This window comes from Drosophila gunungcola, chromosome 3R (genome assembly GCF_025200985.1).
Source record: "Drosophila gunungcola strain Sukarami chromosome 3R, Dgunungcola_SK_2, whole genome shotgun sequence".
NCBI classification, from domain to species: domain Eukaryota; kingdom Metazoa; phylum Arthropoda; class Insecta; order Diptera; family Drosophilidae; genus Drosophila; species Drosophila gunungcola.
The window spans coordinates 3,938,889-3,955,265 of record NC_069139.1 but is presented as its reverse complement, the minus strand read 5'-3'; the positions used below and the strand labels follow the sequence as shown (position 1 = coordinate 3,955,265).

Here is a 16,377-nt window from a genome sequence, read left to right as displayed (position 1 = left end):
ATACAAGTTTTAGTTCATAAAATATATAGAAAAATAAACAAAAGCCAGACGCGTTAGCCCAGTGTGGTGCAACGTCAAAGCCTCCCTGCTAACTTGACACTAGCCGCTGTTAGCGAATGCAACCATGGGCCGCCGAAGGCGTTTCCCAGCACTTTTCTGCCGTTTCCGGCAACTCTCCTTCTTTCTTCGTTCTTCTTAATAAAAAGAGGACGGAATCTGCGTTTGCAGAATATTTAACACCTTTCATTGGGTTTAAAAATCAACGAAAATGGTGAGAAATGGACACTAAAACACCCCGCAACGGCTGCACATGCCAAAACATTGGATTTAACACACGAAACAGCGGGAAAATAGTGAAAAAGTGTCGCCCTAACCTCCACGTGTTTGGAATGTGCGGCGGTGGCTAAACGCGGTTGTTGTGTTTTTTGTGATGTGAAAAGTAAACTAAAAGAAATGTATTTTTCCTACAGAGCTTAGGCAACGCCAGGCCTTTGGTCTCCGTGTACACGGAAAAGAACGAGCCAGCCAAGGACAAGAACATCTGCCTGCCGGCGGTGTTCAAGGCGCCCATCCGTCCGGATGTGGTCAACGAGGTGCACCAGCTGCTCCGCCGCAACAACCGACAGGCCTATGCCGTCAGCGAGCTGGCTGGTGAGTATATATATACAAAAACCCTTTTGTATAGTAGGGCTAACCAGAATTAATTGTATTCCACCAGGTCACCAGACCTCCGCCGAATCCTGGGGCACTGGACGCGCCGTGGCCCGTATTCCCCGTGTCCGTGGTGGCGGCACCCACCGTTCCGGCCAGGGAGCCTTCGGCAACATGTGCCGTGGTGGTCGCATGTTCGCCCCCACCAAGACCTTCCGTCGCTGGCACCGCAAGGTGAATGTCAACCAGCGCCGCTACGCCCTGGTGTCGGCCATCGCCGCCTCCGGAGTGCCCGCTCTGGTCCAGTCCAAGGGACATGTCATCGATGGCGTCTCCGAGTTCCCCCTGGTCGTCTCCGATGAGGTGCAGAAGGTCCAGAAGACCAAGCAGGCCGTCATCTTCCTGCGTCGCCTGAAGATCTGGGCTGACATCCAGAAGGTAAGTTACCATATCGCAAGGTAGTATCTAAACAAAGTTAGGCAGAAAGTCGTGGTGTTCCTAACAAAACGTGTGAATATCAGATAATACATTTTTGTAAACACGTTTTTGATATTTCAAAACCTTGATAGAAAGTAAAACTTTAAAGTTTAAAGATTTGGTAACAATATGTAGACTAGTCCTTAGTATCATTTTAAAAACACCATAAGACTTAAAGTTTTGCTTAACTCAAAACTGGCAGCGTGTAAGCAACTGGCTACTTTTTAGTTTTCAGATGTTTGCGAAGCATTTCTGCGCTGCTAGATAAAATGCTTTTCTAGGCGTTACGAATGAAACCTGATCAACGTTTCCATCGTGGTAACAGAAAAGCAACATTTTTCCCTATGGAAAAACGTGGTGTTTTAGTGTTTCTATTTTCTTGTGTGTTTGTTGTACTGTGCTGTAAATATATGCCCAAAATTTGATTTCTTTTTATACGTTTTCACTCTGATTACAAGTCGGCAATATAGTTTGCCTCTACCGTAAATGGATTTGCTTTTTAGTACTTTCTTTACTTAATTTCTCTATAAACAAAGTAGGGAAAATACTATAAAGTATCACCTTGTATTACAATTCACTTTAACTTTAGATTGACCCTTTAACTTCACTTTTAAAAGCTTAATTCAGATGTTGTTATTGGATAATAGTTGTTCACCCAATACTAACGCTTTACACCTATTTCTCAATTACTCCACAGGTGTACAAGTCGCAGCGTTTCCGTGCTGGCCGTGGTACCATGCGCGACCGTCGCCGCATCGCTCGCCGTGGTCCTTTGGTGGTCTACGACAAGGACGAGGGTCTGCGCAAGGCCTTCCGCAACATCCCCGGCATTGAGACCATCAACGTGGACAAGCTCAATCTGCTGAAGCTGGCCCCCGGCGGTCATGTCGGTCGCTTCGTGATCTGGACCGAGTCGGCGTTCGCCCGCTTGAACGATCTGTTCGGCACCTGGAAGAAGCCATCCACCTTGAAGAAGGGCTACAATCTGCCCCAGCCCAAGATGGCCAACACCGATCTGTCGCGTCTGCTCAAGTCTGAGGAGATCCGCAAGGTGTTGCGCGATCCCCGCAAGCGCGTGTTCCGCAGCGTCCGTCGCCTCAATCCCCTGACCAACGTGCGCCAGCTGGTCAAGCTGAACCCCTACGCCGAGGTCCTGAAGCGTCGTGCCGCCCTCGCTGCCGAGAAGCGCACCGTGGCCAAGGTGCTGGCCAAGGCCAAGAAGCAGAACGTGGAGCTGGCCAAGTCGCACTTCGCCAATGTGGCCACCAAGGCCGCCGCCAATCGCGCCAAGCTTTTGGCTGCCCGCAAGAAGAAGGTCGCCACCAAGAAGCCAGCGGCCAAGAAGTAAACTCTTTCTACTTTCCCCCGAGTAGAGCTGACACACACTTTTATATATAATAATAAACCACAAACGTTGTATGAATTTTATTCATAATACATATATAGAGTGCGCGACAGTAATGCTCATATTAAACTCTTAGTCCTAGGCACATTTCGAATGTTATGGCTCTCTTTTTGGACGATCCACTATCAATCGACGTGCTCCCGCTGATAACAGCAGATGTAGACGTAGATGTAGATGTGTGCTGGCTGTTCGTTATCTTCGTGCTGGCCGCCGATCTTTTCCTCTTCGTACACGTTCACGTTCGCCGTATATACATACATACATACATAATACACTTATTGTCACACGTTAATTGGCATTTAATTAAACGTGGAGCGTCGCCATGGCTGTTATTCCACTGTGAACGCTCGACTCGCGAGGTTCTACGAATCGCGAATAAACCGCATCGCATCCCGTAAAAAAAAGAAAGAATTGCAATTGAAAAACAAAGGCACAGCGCGCTCAAGAATAAAGGATATATTTTTTCGATTCAATTAACTGATGTAATTTCGCGAAAGTACTTGCTGCAAACCGGTTTTCGAACCAAGTACCGATTTTGGCGAACAAAAAAAAGTGTAGATGCTATCTGCGCGCAAATCTCAAAACTCGGATCATACGATATTTTCTATGTGCAGGTCGCGACCGATGTCTGGTTATATTGAGTAGAACGCAATAATATATAGCCACCACCGATCGGTCGGAGCGAAAGAGAGGCGAGAGGAGAGAGAGCAAGAGAATCGGCTATCAGCATCCGAAAAAGAGAGGGAACTCTGGAGCGTCGTCTCCATTTTTCATATTTCTTTTTCTGCCTTCGGTTTTGCACTAGCACTTTGTACTAGTCGCTGCCGCTAAAAGGGTCGCGCTGTTCTCTGTTCGCCGCGTTTAATCATCAGGGTCAACTGAAAACAATACACAGACATAGCGAGCACTTCCGATCACTTGCCCGCCGGCTGATGCCGGAGCATCATCACCCACTACCGATTAAGATCCAGACCAAGTCCACAACATAATCGCCAAGCCATGTTGACGACCGTCCTGAACTTTGCCCAACGCGTCGCCGAGATCTCATTGCTCGGCGGCATCGAGATTGCATCAGTTGCCCTTATTGTCTACTACATATTCGCCAAGACGAGGTGAGTACGAATGGGCATGGGCATGGGCATGGGCCCATCGGAGATGGAAGCCAAATAAATCTCGCCTTGCGGGCACCCATAAACCGAGTGTGTGGCATATCATATATAGTATAGTATAGTATAGCAGTAGTATAATACCTCCCCCAAACCTCCAAGTTCAAGTAACGCTGGCGCGGAAGAAGAGCCGTTATTTTTAGAAGCGCACTCGCAAGTTATCCAATGCATGCTAAATGAGCCACAGTGACACCTGCCTAAGTCGAAAGTCCATCAAGTCCCACATTATATCTTTTTTTTTTTTTTGTTTAATTTTTAATTATCAACATAATTTTACTAGTTTGAAAAAGGGAAAGATCAATTGGGCAAGTCATATCATACAAGTCGATAGTCCATCAAGTCGCACCACTTTCTGAACGGGAATATAATATGTAGGTACTCCCAAAATAGGTCATCAGTTTGAAATAATTTCTTATCTTGTTTTGTTTATTCTTTTTACTGGTATAAAAATGGATAGAATAATCGTGCAAGTCATATATTATTGACCTTTTATTGCGTGAATTCAAGTTCAAGTTGATTGATTTCATTATATTTCAACATTAAATTAGTAGTCTTGAATATCACAAAAAATCATTATTTATGACTAAGACCTATTGGCTACCACCTGCTATTTTGCTTCCATTGTTTATGATCTTGATTATAACGATGATAAAATAATGTTTTAAAAAAAGAACTGATATGAGTTCCTTTAAGTTTTACAATCAATTAATACATACAAATAAAGAAAATATCAAAGGTTTTTTATTTAGTGATTTCTAAACAATTTATAAATATAATTTCAAAATAGGTAGTAGAACAATTAGGGAGGAAGACTAATAGATTTTTTATTCGTCTATTATTCAAATTTTGTAATTAATTAATTTTTATTAATCGTATGTATACTTCTCAAATGTTTATCCACAAGTAGTTGTTCGATTAAGCGAAGTCCGACTGTAGTTATGTTTTGTTTTGTTGTTAATCGCACAGGTGGTTGCTCCATTGGCCATGACTCACAATAGCCCTTTGTCCACTTATGCACTTGGACCTTTGTGGAATGTAAATTGGTAGATTTCCGCTTATCATCCACGTGTTAATTTACACTGGGAGGCTGCCTTGGGGCCATCGGTCATCGTTGATCGGTTCTGGTTGAGTGACGTCAATAGTGTTTTTGTTTACCCAGCAGGAATACTTTCTCCCGCACTGCCGCCCCCCGCAGCACCTCTTTCACCCACCCACCCACCATCAAAAGCTCCCTTTGCAAGGCGCAATTTCTGATGGTGCAGTCCCAGAGATAACAACTAATGGCACCATCACCCACCCATTTCATTCTTGGCAACAATTATCGGAACGATTGCCCCTGTTAAATTTGCACCTAATTATCTGATTAAGATTTCACACTGGCTATTTTCGTAATCTCGCTGGATTTCGACCAACTTGGGGCTACAAAGAAAGCCTGGTTGTCATCTCGTATCGGTCGCTCATAAAACACATATATGGCCTAGACCTCTAAATAATACGTTCAATCTCACAAGATTGAAATACTTTCAAGTGCCACATACCGCGAAATTTTCCACAGCTCGAGATGATTGTTGAGTCCACTTTAAGATTAGTGTACATATGGTTTATATTTGTATTGACTTAAAAATTAATATAATAATATTGTTGATCCTTAGCATAAACTCTCTAGCTTGAAAATATTGGTGGCTTTAGGAAAACATATGTGAAATTATGCTTCACTTATTTGACTTTTTGATTTAGTTCGGAGGAAGTTTTCGCTGCTTAGGCTGAAACTAAAATTTAAGTTTCTTCTGTGTGAAATGATGAGAGTGCAGCTTGTTTTGCTACAATCTTTCTTTGTTTTCCTTGTCTGGTTAAAGTTCAAGCTTATCCATAACTTATCTATAAAGATTTGTTTGCATGAAAATATAATATTGACATTGAAGTGATTCTATTAAATATTTAGAGTCAAATATTCCGCATAGCTTCAAAGTTGAAGATTGCCAAATTAAAATTAAAATTTCTGTAATTTCTGTGAGGATATTAACTGATTAGATATGGAACTCGTTTATATTCCCGTCGAATCTTCTCTTGCGCGAATCACGGGTTTGGCCCAACGCCGGGAAATCTGTGTCCGAGTCCAGGCAGAAGGTCTCCATGGCCTCATCCGACTGGGTGTTGTCCGTCGTGCTCATGGAGGGTGTTCGAGGACGTAGGCCACGACGTCGCTGGAGTTCCTTGGCATGATGCATATCATCCATGCTGCGCCGGCGATTTTTCTGAGCCGCTTCCTCGTGGAACGAGATGTAAGCGCGCAGATCGGCGATCCGTTTCTTCTCCAGTTGGATCTGCTGGTTGATCTGTGCCTCCATCTTGCAGAAGCCCTCCAGCCGGAGTTTGTTCTTCTCGTGCTCCTGCATCTGGCGGTAGAATCCCCGGTTGTCCGATGCCCGCTGGTCGACCTGGAACTTGCTGATCTTGCGGTAGAGCACCTGGAATCGAAGGGGATCCTCGAAGTAGTTGGCCACGCCACGGGGCAATTGCCGGTTGATCGGAACGGTAGTGAGTTCCACCTTGCAAACTGGACACTTCTTTTCTTCCGAGGATTGGCTCAAACAGGTTTCGCATATTACGTGCTGGCATCGAGACATGTGGAAGACCAACGTCGGATTTGTATTGCGGCGACAAAAGCACTTGTTGCAATGAATTCTAAACATAATTAAGCAATTTAACACCAAATTTAAAGTTTTATTAGCCCGTTGTTTTAAGCGTCTTGATAAAACTAACGGATTTTATACTTAACGATCTGGCCACTCTCACGGTTTAGGGTCTGGCAATTCTGCCACCAAAGTGGCAAAATTTTACTATTGTGAACACATATTTAGTGCAATACTGCATAAGTTCACATAAAAAAGGGTTGAGTATGCCATACATTTTGGGTCCGTTTTCTGAGACAAAAAGTTAAGTTTATCAAATGCTTTAATTTTAATGAAATCCAATAAAGAATAGGTGTCGTGACAAAATTGTTCAGTGTAATGAAAACATTTTGGCAAATAAAAAAATTTATATAAGAGGGCAAACGTGCTTCCGAAGCAAAACCGCAACGAGCGCTGATTGTAATAATTGTTTAAAAACAATTAAACTGATAAATATAGAAAAACTGTAGTTGTTAAGGTATTCAAGTTAAACTAAGAATTAATATTAAGAAATCAGTAATTTTGATGTTCGTTTTGCAATATTTTCAATCTTAAAGAGGCTCTGTAAATATTACATATTACAACAGTTCAAATTAACAAAACATTGTTACAAATTATGAGAAAATATGGGAAAAAACCTTGTTTATGTTATTTTAATTATTGTTTGGGAAAAGTCAAACGCTTTAGCCTCTGAACATGTCAGCTGATTTTCAAGCGATGATGATGATTTCGCCATACAAAGCGCGCTCAAAGTTCAATCCTGTGCAATATTTTATGAGCAACTAAACACTTATCAGTAGCAGGCACTACTTTAAAACGTACACCGTTTTCCATATAAAAATATATACGCCGATTAATGCGCTGTGGGCTATTGAACTCTGGCGAAGTTGGACTGTAGACCGCTTAAGTGGCCGAATATTTATTGAAGAGGTGTTGTATTTTAAATTGCGTGCTCCTGATTTGAACACCACCCACGGCGGTTGTATTGCATTTTATTGATACTGATTGATTGTAACGCCTTCCCGTTTTGATTCCGATTGCAGGGCCCCCGTTATCATCGCTGGCCTGTTTCCCAACCTGAATCTGAGCTACCGGACAAGCTACCTTAGCAAGATCAACAACATTCGCAGCGATCTCCTGGTCACTTTGCGATCATCCAATGTAAGTTTCCCGGCGTATCAGGCACCCATCGCCTCCATTAACATTAACCCCATAGCCAATATAATACACGCTGTGACGCAATTAAAGGGAGTGACTAGTTTCGCAGATAAGCAAATTTTTCCACTCAATGAATTGTGAATCTCCGATAGCAATTCAGTCAAAGTCCCTAAAGTGGTTAACGTATATCTTAAAGCTCTTAATCTTTTGTTAAATGTTATTTGTTCTGAACAGAAAAAATTTCTAAAAATTTTATCGCTAGTATATAATTTTTTTTTTTTTTATAATACAAAGTTAAAATCTTTTAAATTGAAACACTTTTTAATTTTACAGAACTCTAAGAATAGTTTACATTATTTTTTACAAAATATTAACAATAAAAATAAACTGGTAGTGTAACTAGCACCAATTTACGAGTTACGTATTTACTTGTAATGTTTTGTAACTCTTTTTATAACTAACCTAAAGCTAAACATTTTTCAAAATTCGCAATTTTGAAAGCAAAGTGGCCCAACTTAAATTTGAATTTGGGCGGTGTTGCCACCTCGTCCTGCCAATCGATAACAGTCCTGAAAGCTATCAGGACCTATCGGCCGTCGGTTTCCTGCGAAAAAAGCCGGGCGCATGTAGGAAATGTGGAAGTTCTGAACTTACATTAGTTAAAATTAAGTAGAATAGTGGAATCTCAAAGTTATAATGACGCTGGAGGAGTTTCATGCTCGCGGCTGGTTCGAGGTATTATTCGATTCCGCCACATATCGTCTATATGTACGCCAGTTGCATCATAATCACAAAATCTTTCTGATCGTTTCTTTGCAGGAGCCCAAGACGCAGAATTCCGTGGCACACGGCATCGGGACGCAGAACATGTTGGAGTTGACCCCGAAGTCGGGTCAGAAGCCCTTCAAAAAGCTCCTCGACTGGGGCGTGCTCTTTCCATATGTTGCCCAGGTGGTGCGCAGCGAGAAGTTCGACTACCGACAGGTGGGTGACCTTATGGTTTATCATCTTATGACCCGGACTAACCTTGATCCGCATCCGACACAGGTCACTGAGATCGTGCACAACGATGTTGTGCTGAAGCATGCCATTAAACAAGCCGCTGAGCTGTCTCTCAGGGAGCAGCGGTATGCTAAAAATGGCCATCGACTGCTCACGCGCAGCGCTAGCGGGGATCAGGAGGGTCAGACGGAGGAAGACGAGAAGGTGGGCACTTCCTACCAGGCCATATTGCGAAAGCAGGAGCAGCGCGCCATCAGCATTCTGAAGGACATGGGCTCCACCCTGAACAACGGCCTACTGGCCTTCACCTCCTGGATCCTGTACAAGCTGCTCCCGTGCTTCCTGTCCGGCGTCGTGACCGACACCAAGCAGATCGAGATGCTCAAAACCGCCACCGAGCGTTCGCCCGGCACCCCGTTGATCTTTGTGCCGCTGCATCGCAGCCACTTGGACTACATCATGGTCACCTGGATACTCACCAACAATGATATACGCAGTCCGCTGGTGGCAGCCGGCAATAATCTACAAATACCCGTTTTCGGAGGACTCCTTCGTGGTCTTGGCGCGTTCTTTATCAAACGCAAAATCGATCCAGTGGAAGGCAAGAAGGATGTGCTGTATAGGGCTGCCCTACACCTATATCTCACCCATGCCCTGAAGCAAGGCCACAATGTGGAGTTCTTTATCGAGGGCGGACGTACGCGCACCGGAAAGCCGTGCATGCCCAAGGGCGGCATTCTCTCCGTGATTGTGAACGCCTTCATGGACGGAAGCATTCCGGACGCCCTGCTGGTGCCCGTGTCCGTGAACTACGAGCGGCTCGTCGACGGCAACTTCGTGCGCGAGCAGAAGGGTGAGAAGAAGATACCCGAGTCCTTCAGCAAGGCCATTTCGGGCATTTGGAAGGCGCTGAAATCGAACTATGGCCTCATGCGCATCGACTTCAACGAACCGTACTCGATACGGGAGCTGGTCAACTCGTACAACAAGATAGCCCGCGAGGATGGCAACATGGCGAAGGTCTACAAGCCAGCTGCCAGGTAGGCTGTTCGAAATGATTTACTGTTATAGGGTTTGCCATATAATTGTATCCATTACTAATCGCATTTTTTATCTTAGAACCCTGCAGCACAATCAGTCCACATCCTCGCTTTACGGCACCGATGTTGTCTGCGAGGAACACCGCAATCTCATCGAAAGCATCTCGCGCCAGGTGGTCTTTGACTGTGCCGCCGCCACCTCTGTGATGTCCACCAATGCGCTGGCCTTTTTGCTACTCACCCGATTCAGAAACGGAGCCGAGGAGCAGATTCTGGCCGAGGCCCTGGACGACTTGCGAAACTCATTGTACGGCTGCAAGGACATTGGCTTTTCCGGGGAATCGTCACAGATCTTGGCATATGCCTGTGACCTACTTGGTTCAGGTAAAAACAGACCTCCGCGTCTTTTACGATTTTGCCTAATTTGATTTAAATTGTCTAGGTCTTGTAAGTCGCACTCGGGATGAGAATGGGCGTTTGGTGATTAGGGCTGTGAATTCCGTGGAAAGTTTTATTGAGCTGGCCTACTACTCCAACATGCTGACCCCGCACTTTGCCCTCAGTTCGATACTGATGGCCACCTTCCATTCGCTGCTCCCGGAGGTGGAGAACAAGAAAGCGGCTGGAGTGTCGCGCAAAAAGCTGATGGACACCGCCCTGGAGAACTGCCAGATCTATCGCTACGAGTTCATACTGAACAAACCGACTCAAGTGCTGGAGAGTTTGCTGCACAAACAGTTGGACGACCTCTTGATAAGTGGTTGCATTCGCTCAGAGACGGTATGTGAATTGTGTTTTTGTTTTTTTGAATGCAATTTAAATTGATTTCTATCCACTATAGGTGCCCGATGATTTGCCAAATGCAGCGGAAAGCAGGCGCTTGGCTCAGAGCCTGGCAGCTGACTGTCTGGACGACGACGATGACGACTACCTCCATGTGCGCAACGGCGAATCTGATGAGCCCCAGTTGCTGTTCGCCAGCGAAACCCTGCAGCAGCAGCGCTACATCTGCGAGGTGCTGGCGCCCTTCGCCTGGACGTATGTGACGGTGGCGCAATCCCTGCAGATACTCCACCGAAACTCCATGCTGGAGTCGGCATTTATAAGCTTTGTGATCAACGATTTGAGCAGCAAGGTCAAGCGCGGCAGCTGCATCTATGGTAAAATATGAACCTGGATTCCTGGATTTCCGTGTTTTTATCTCTTTGCTTCACTTTTAGCTGAAAGCATATCAACGGACTCCGTGCGCAACTGCCTGAAACTGTTGGAGAAATGGTCTGTGATCGAGGTGTGCAACCAGCAGGGCATGCGCCTGATCTCACTCAACACGCTCTACGAGATGTCTCGGGAGTCCCTCAACACGATCGTCAAGAAGATTGACGCCATAGTGCCAAAATTCAATTCTAGCTACTTTCATGTAACGCCTTAACCAACGGGGCTCGCTTTATTTTTTGGCACTCACTCTTTTTTTATCCTTGTATAGTGCATATCCACTTAAGTTTAAAGTGCATACTCCTAGATCTTAGACTTAGATATGTCTAGTTTTATAGTCATACGAGTTTATATATGCCAAAGTGCTAGCTTTACTGTAACTGAGCGACAAACAGTGAAATATGAACAAATTTCTAATGTATAATTTAAACAACATTTTCTATGAGCTACCAGAGAGCGGCAAACGAAGAACAATACAATACAAATCATCTATACTGAACTGATTGATTAAAGTTTATAATTTTATAAATTAGGCAAATAGAACAGCTTACAAAATACTCTTTTCACTTTATTTTCATAACATCGATCTGGGGCAGCATACGGTGGACCAATTGTCTACTAAACATAATAGTGGTGCTTTTCATAAATAAATACATGTGCAAGCTAAAAATAATTCTACATAATACAACAATGTAATGTTTAAAAAAATAATTTGATTAAGCCAATAACGCTAATCATCTTGCATTACTTTTCTATTGGCTCATCGTCGGCACTAATGTGCTTAATCTTGGGAGCCTTTTTAACTTTCTTGCCAGCCGCAACGTGGATGCGAACGGCGGAACTCTTTACACGACGCATTTGCTTCAGTTTGGCACTGCTCTTTCCCTTGCTTGTCTGTGCGTTTGTCTCCTAAAAATGGGATTGAATATGATATGTTAAAGGCCAACTAATAATACAATATTTCTTGACTAGCTCACCTTAACTGTGCCATCCTTGAGCTTGCCGCCGATCTGGCCGGAACACCGAGTTGCTCCGCAGAAGCAAACCTTCTTGCGGTCGTTCATTAGGTCATCCCACAAATAGTTAAAAGTAAGCTCAGTGTTCTGAAAAGCCAGAAATGTGATTAAATATATTGATGTATAGATAATCTCTAAACAGCAATAGAAAGTGCCTGCTAGATTTCTTTTCAACCTACCACTGGAATGTCCTTGATGGCAAATAGACCCACTCGATGGATGCAGTTGACAGTCCACTTCTGGGTGGCGCAGTTCGGCTCACACGAATGGTTCATAAACCGGGCTAGGTTACCCTTTGGTCCCGCATCGATGATAAAGTCCTTCTCCACGCCCAAGAAGTAGTAGTTCTCGTCCCTGTCCCGCTGCTTCTGCTCCATGCGCTGCTGGAACTCGGCGTGGTTGATCACCTCGCCCACATACTCGATGACGAAATCACCCTCGGCAATGGGCTCACGGTTGACGAGGCCAAATCCCCGCTCGTTCATGTAAACCACCTCCAGACGTGGCGATTTACGCAGCTCAAACATCTGATTCTCGCATCGATCGCCGGCACGGCAATACTCGGGATGGCACTCGTTGAATAGAATGCGATTGAGGCAGCCCGAATCTGGACCGCAGGGATGCTCGTTCGTGGGCTGGCAGTCACAGGTGCTCACATCCTCCGGATTCTGGGTGAAGCGTACGGGCGGCACCGCCTTGTTGGCCTTGATTCTGACATATGGCGGCGGATGAAGCTTGGCGCCGGTTTGGCGTCGGATGGCCTGCTCCTGACGCCTTGCCATGATGATCTTCAGGAAGCGCGAGGCCTCCTCCACGCCGGTGGTGTAGTTCCTAAACAACTGCGACTTGGTTTTGTGGCCATCGCCAGTGTCGCCCTCGATGTAGAGGTAGACGCGCCGCCTCGAAATCCAGCCATGATCGTGGGTGCCGAAGAATCGCACCACAAAGTCATTCTCGCCGTGGGCTTTCTTCAGTATATTGCTGGGTATCTCGGTGGGTGGCAGTATGATGGCCGGCCACCAGCGGAAGTTGTTGAACTTGGCCCACACGATCTCACCGTACAGCGGCAATCGTCCGCTCTCGCATTCCTCGCAGATGTAGTTCTCGTTCGTCTTGATCGGAATGTTCCGGCAGTGGGCGTGCACAGCAATGGGGCACGTTTCGCAACAGACCAGTTCGCCGCCCTTCACGCAAATGTAGCACCACAGCACATTCACGTGCGCATCCGCCTTGGCAATGTTGTGGCGCGGACAAATGATGTGCGTGGCGTTCAGCATCTGCGTGCCGGCTGGAATGCAATGGGAGTCCTGGTGATAGGTGGCCGGACAGCGTACGCACTTGGCAAGCTTGGAGCTGCCCAGCTGCTGGAACTTGCCACTGGGATCGTCGGAGACGCACGTGTGGCACACATGTCGTGGACAACGGGCCGAGCTCTTGCTGCTATTCGCTTGCGGCCAGTACTTACAGCAGCCTGTGTGGAACTGCTTGCCACACAGTGGCTGACTGCAGGTCAGGAGTTTATCTTCGGTTACGGTGTGCGACGGATTCTCCTCCTCCTTGACGGGGGAGCCTGGTAGAGCATTGGATGGCGACTCAACCTGGTGGCAAATGACACAGCCTTCCGGTTCGCCAATGTTGCACTCGTGGCACACTAATTGAGTGCCACCGGCAGTCACCTTGACATCAGCCGTAACATGCTCCTCATCGGGACTCGGCGACTTGGATGTGGGCGAGATGACAATGGCCCTTCGACTGCCGATCTTGGGCATGGGAGCTCCCGTCTCCTTGCGTTCCAGGCAGTCGCCATGCAGCCAGCTGCTGCAGTTGCGCGAACAGCGCTGCAAATCGGAGCCTGCCTGATAGCAGTATTTGCACACCGGCTCGCGGCTGAGACCGCGGAAGAGGTACTTGCTGTCCAGCTGCAAGATGTCCTCGACCACCTCCTCGATGGGCCGGTTGAAGGGCTTCTTGGGCTTGGGCGCCTCGGAGAGACGACGTTCTGGCTCCGAAGGCGCCGGCGTTGGACTAGGTGCCACAACCGGAGTCATGCTGCGGCGAATCATCAGCGTTTTCAAGCGATTCGACAGCCGTTTGATGGTTCCCACACCGCGGCCACGCTCTACCACCGATGAGCCCAACGGCTGATCCACCGTCTCGCCATTGGCCAAATCACGTTCAAGGTCGCGCAACTGAATCAGCTTCAGGCTCCAGATATTTTTCACCACGGCGAGCAGAACCTTTTCCACCTTTTCCTCGGACTGGTCCACCAACACGTAGTCCTTGATGGCGGCGAACAGTTGCCCGAATTCGGGGTTGTCGTAAAGCGAGGCGGAGCCATCCGGCGAAAGGTGTTTCTCTAAGCTGGTTTCGGTCTGAGAAGGTGTCACTGTCATCATGGTGCTGCCAGTATCCGCCTCGGTGCCACCGCTTAACTTACGCCGCTTGGCCCGCTTCTCGTTTTTGCTCTTCACGGGCGAGAAGGCCGGACTGAAGGGGGACTCCGAACGCTCCCGCTTCACGGCCACCAACTGGGTGACTTTATCTTTGTTGTGCAGATTGTCCGTGGAGTCGTACAGGCTGCTGCCCACATCTGAAGTATCCTGCATCATAGATTTGGTTCGTTTGCGCTTCTGTTTATTAAGAGTGCTAAAATGGAAGTTACAAAATAAGCATCTTATGATTTAAACAGCGGAACAGTGCAGCAGATTTACTTACATGACACTCTCGTACATCTGGTAGAATTTTTCGAGGCGCTCGGAGTACGGAATGTCGGTCATAATCTGTGCCTCATCGATGGCCTGCCGCCAAATGACGACCTTGTTCCGCTTGGGAATCATCTGTCGGTGCTTGGCGCTCTTCGGTCCGTGCTTAATACGCACCTCCTCGCGCTGCTCCTCGAAGGCCTTGAGTCCGGCGAAGGTGAGCAGATTCTCCGGCTTGATCCAGTTGCGACGCCCACTGTCCGCAAAGAAGCGCACATGCACCTGGATGGGCACAGCGGCAATGTCTAGGGATGAGCGCTGCGGATGACTCGGCATGTTGCCCACAATCTGGCCAAACGGATCGGGACACACCATGCAGGGCCAGAAGCAGTACGAGAAGACCTTGCCCCAAAACAGATCACCCACTTGGTAGGTGGGCCAACCGGGATCAGTGACTATGGACAGGCCTTTGGCACTGTCAATGCTCACGGAGGAGGGGGATTTGACGGAGCCACCGAGGGCAGTGGAACTCAAGTCGGGCGGTGATTTCAGATCCACTTCTGTGGCGGCGGACAATGGCAGGGCGAATGTCAATTGCTCAGGACTTTTGTCCAAGTCTTTGGGTTCTTCACTGAGATCTCGAGGACTGCCTTCTGCTGGCTTCGTTTCCGTGTCCTCCTCCTGTTTTATAGCAACCTCAATGGCCTCTTCATGTTCAGCATCAGTCTCGGATTTAATGGAGATCGTTGAAGTTTCAGTGTCGCGTTTTGAGGGTTCTTCTGCCGGCGGAGCTTTCTCATCACTTGGCTCTACTTTTATGATCCTCTCCTCCTGCAGAGGCGCTGCCTCTGGTTCTACGGACACCTTTGACTTGGACGTGCGCTTCATTTTGCGCTTCAGCTGCTTGCGAACCGCTGGTCGGATGACCAGGTCCTCGGCATCCGCCTCGAAGCCCGTGCTGTTGGGCGAACTAGCGCCGTTCTTGATCAGCAGCTTCTCAATGGGGCTCATGTAGGTCTTGCTGTTGCTGCTGTTGTGCAGCTGGGCGCCACCGCCGCCTCCTCCTCCTCCCCCGTTGGTCTTCGGTGATGCATTGTCACGGGACAGGGTCTCACAGGTACTGTTGCTGCTGCTATTCAAGGCCACCGCTTGGTTAACGCGGCGCCTTGTGGTGCGTATCGTATCATCGGAATCGGAAAGTGGCGTGGGCGAGTTGGCGTTGGCATAGCCAATGTATTTGGGGCTCAGGGCCGACTGTAGATTGATTAGATCGCGTTTCCCTGCGGCAGCGCATAACAGGCACAAACAAACACACACAAAAGGCAAATAAATTAGCATATGGCCGGCAATGGGTGGGGTAGATTGCGCCATTGTTATACTCACTACTGTTCACAACGGGCAAACGCTGCTTCTGGGTTGGCGTCTGTCGTTGGTTCTCCGCATCTGCTTCGGACTCCTCCCCCGCCGGCGTTCCCTCGACCTTCTGGCCGGGATTTGCTTTCACCAGTCGGCGCACTGGAGTCCTAGTCTCGGCGTCCTTTGAGGCTTCGCCATCGAAGCCTTCTGTGGCCACCGACTCCACTTCCACGGTGGCAGGGAGTTTGGACGCTGAATCGCACAACACATTGCTCTGGGCACCCTCGCCCTCAATCTCGGAGTGCGAACCCGTGCTCAGTTTCATTCTGCGGTCCAGTTCAATTGCGCTATTATTAACCAAACACAACTAGCAACAAATTTCCAAGAACTCAGCGCTTCGCGTGCGCCAAAAATTCGCTTGCAACCATGGGCATAGCGGGAGTTATCGATGACGGTGTCGATGTATCGATATATTCTGATTTGCGCTCACATTTAGCTTTAACTATCGCATATGTTTCTG

The 16,377-nt window shown here is 47.3% G+C and overlaps 4 protein-coding genes across 5 annotated transcripts; 2 read left to right on the top strand and 2 right to left on the bottom strand.

Moving 5' to 3' along the window:
* Nucleotides 1-132: 132 nt before the first annotated feature.
* Nucleotides 133-2,589, top strand: LOC128252255 (60S ribosomal protein L4). Its single transcript, XM_052979845.1, has 4 exons — nucleotides 133-271; nucleotides 471-651; nucleotides 719-1,089; nucleotides 1,826-2,589. The coding sequence occupies exons 1-4, from the start codon at nucleotides 269-271 to the stop codon at nucleotides 2,474-2,476; spliced, it is 1,206 nt and encodes a 401-aa protein (XP_052835805.1). The 5' UTR covers nucleotides 133-268; the 3' UTR covers nucleotides 2,477-2,589.
* A 154-nt stretch (nucleotides 2,590-2,743) lies between these two features.
* On the top strand, nucleotides 2,744-11,340 carry LOC128252254 (glycerol-3-phosphate acyltransferase 1, mitochondrial). Of its 2 annotated transcripts, XM_052979843.1 has the most exons (8): nucleotides 2,744-3,645; nucleotides 7,415-7,532; nucleotides 8,349-8,513; nucleotides 8,577-9,571; nucleotides 9,651-9,955; nucleotides 10,014-10,351; nucleotides 10,413-10,731; nucleotides 10,792-11,340. In XM_052979843.1, the coding sequence occupies exons 1-8, from the start codon at nucleotides 3,533-3,535 to the stop codon at nucleotides 10,998-11,000; spliced, it is 2,562 nt and encodes an 853-aa protein (XP_052835803.1). In that variant the 5' UTR covers nucleotides 2,744-3,532; the 3' UTR covers nucleotides 11,001-11,340. The 2 variants fall into 2 exon arrangements, with proteins under 2 accessions (XP_052835803.1, XP_052835804.1); XM_052979844.1 differs by lacking the exons at nucleotides 2,744-3,645; nucleotides 7,415-7,532 and adding an exon at nucleotides 8,109-8,264.
* LOC128252257 (RING finger protein nenya) lies at nucleotides 5,546-7,389 on the bottom strand. Its single transcript, XM_052979848.1, has 2 exons — nucleotides 5,683-7,389; nucleotides 5,546-5,576 (listed from the first exon to the last, which is right to left on the bottom strand). The coding sequence occupies exon 1, from the start codon at nucleotides 6,390-6,392 to the stop codon at nucleotides 5,727-5,729; it is 666 nt and encodes a 221-aa protein (XP_052835808.1). The 5' UTR covers nucleotides 6,393-7,389; the 3' UTR covers nucleotides 5,546-5,576; nucleotides 5,683-5,726.
* On the bottom strand, nucleotides 11,339-16,297 carry LOC128252253 (nuclear receptor binding SET domain protein). Its single transcript, XM_052979842.1, has 5 exons — nucleotides 15,885-16,297; nucleotides 14,515-15,781; nucleotides 11,979-14,445; nucleotides 11,761-11,886; nucleotides 11,339-11,692 (listed from the first exon to the last, which is right to left on the bottom strand). Exons 1-5 carry the CDS (start codon nucleotides 16,180-16,182, stop codon nucleotides 11,528-11,530), a joined length of 4,323 nt encoding a protein of 1,440 aa, XP_052835802.1. The 5' UTR covers nucleotides 16,183-16,297; the 3' UTR covers nucleotides 11,339-11,527.
* Nucleotides 16,298-16,377: the final 80 nt, after the last annotated feature.

Bases quoted from the DNA above. Each gene is read 5' to 3' on its own strand.
- LOC128252255 (XM_052979845.1), top strand. The intron at 652-718 runs GTGAGTATATAT...GTATTCCACCAG, and splicing joins TGCCGTCAGCGAGCTGGCTG to GTCACCAGACCTCCGCCGAA. The intron at 1,090-1,825 runs GTAAGTTACCAT...ATTACTCCACAG, and splicing joins TCTGGGCTGACATCCAGAAG to GTGTACAAGTCGCAGCGTTT.
- LOC128252254 (XM_052979843.1), top strand. From the start codon at position 3,533: ATGTTGACGACCGTCCTGAACTTTGCCCAACGCGTCGCCGAGATCTCA. The intron at 7,533-8,348 runs GTAAGTTTCCCG...GTTTCTTTGCAG, and splicing joins TCACTTTGCGATCATCCAAT to GAGCCCAAGACGCAGAATTC. The intron at 9,956-10,013 runs GTAAAAACAGAC...TAAATTGTCTAG, and splicing joins CTGTGACCTACTTGGTTCAG to GTCTTGTAAGTCGCACTCGG.
- LOC128252253 (XM_052979842.1), bottom strand. From the start codon at position 16,182: ATGAAACTGAGCACGGGTTCGCACTCCGAGATTGAGGGCGAGGGTGCC. The intron at 15,782-15,884 runs GTGAGTATAACA...GCGCTGCCGCAG, and splicing joins TTTGCCCGTTGTGAACAGTA to GGAAACGCGATCTAATCAAT. The intron at 14,446-14,514 runs GTAAGTAAATCT...CTTCCATTTTAG, and splicing joins CAGATGTACGAGAGTGTCAT to CACTCTTAATAAACAGAAGC.
- LOC128252257 (XM_052979848.1), bottom strand. From the start codon at position 6,392: ATGTTTAGAATTCATTGCAACAAGTGCTTTTGTCGCCGCAATACAAAT.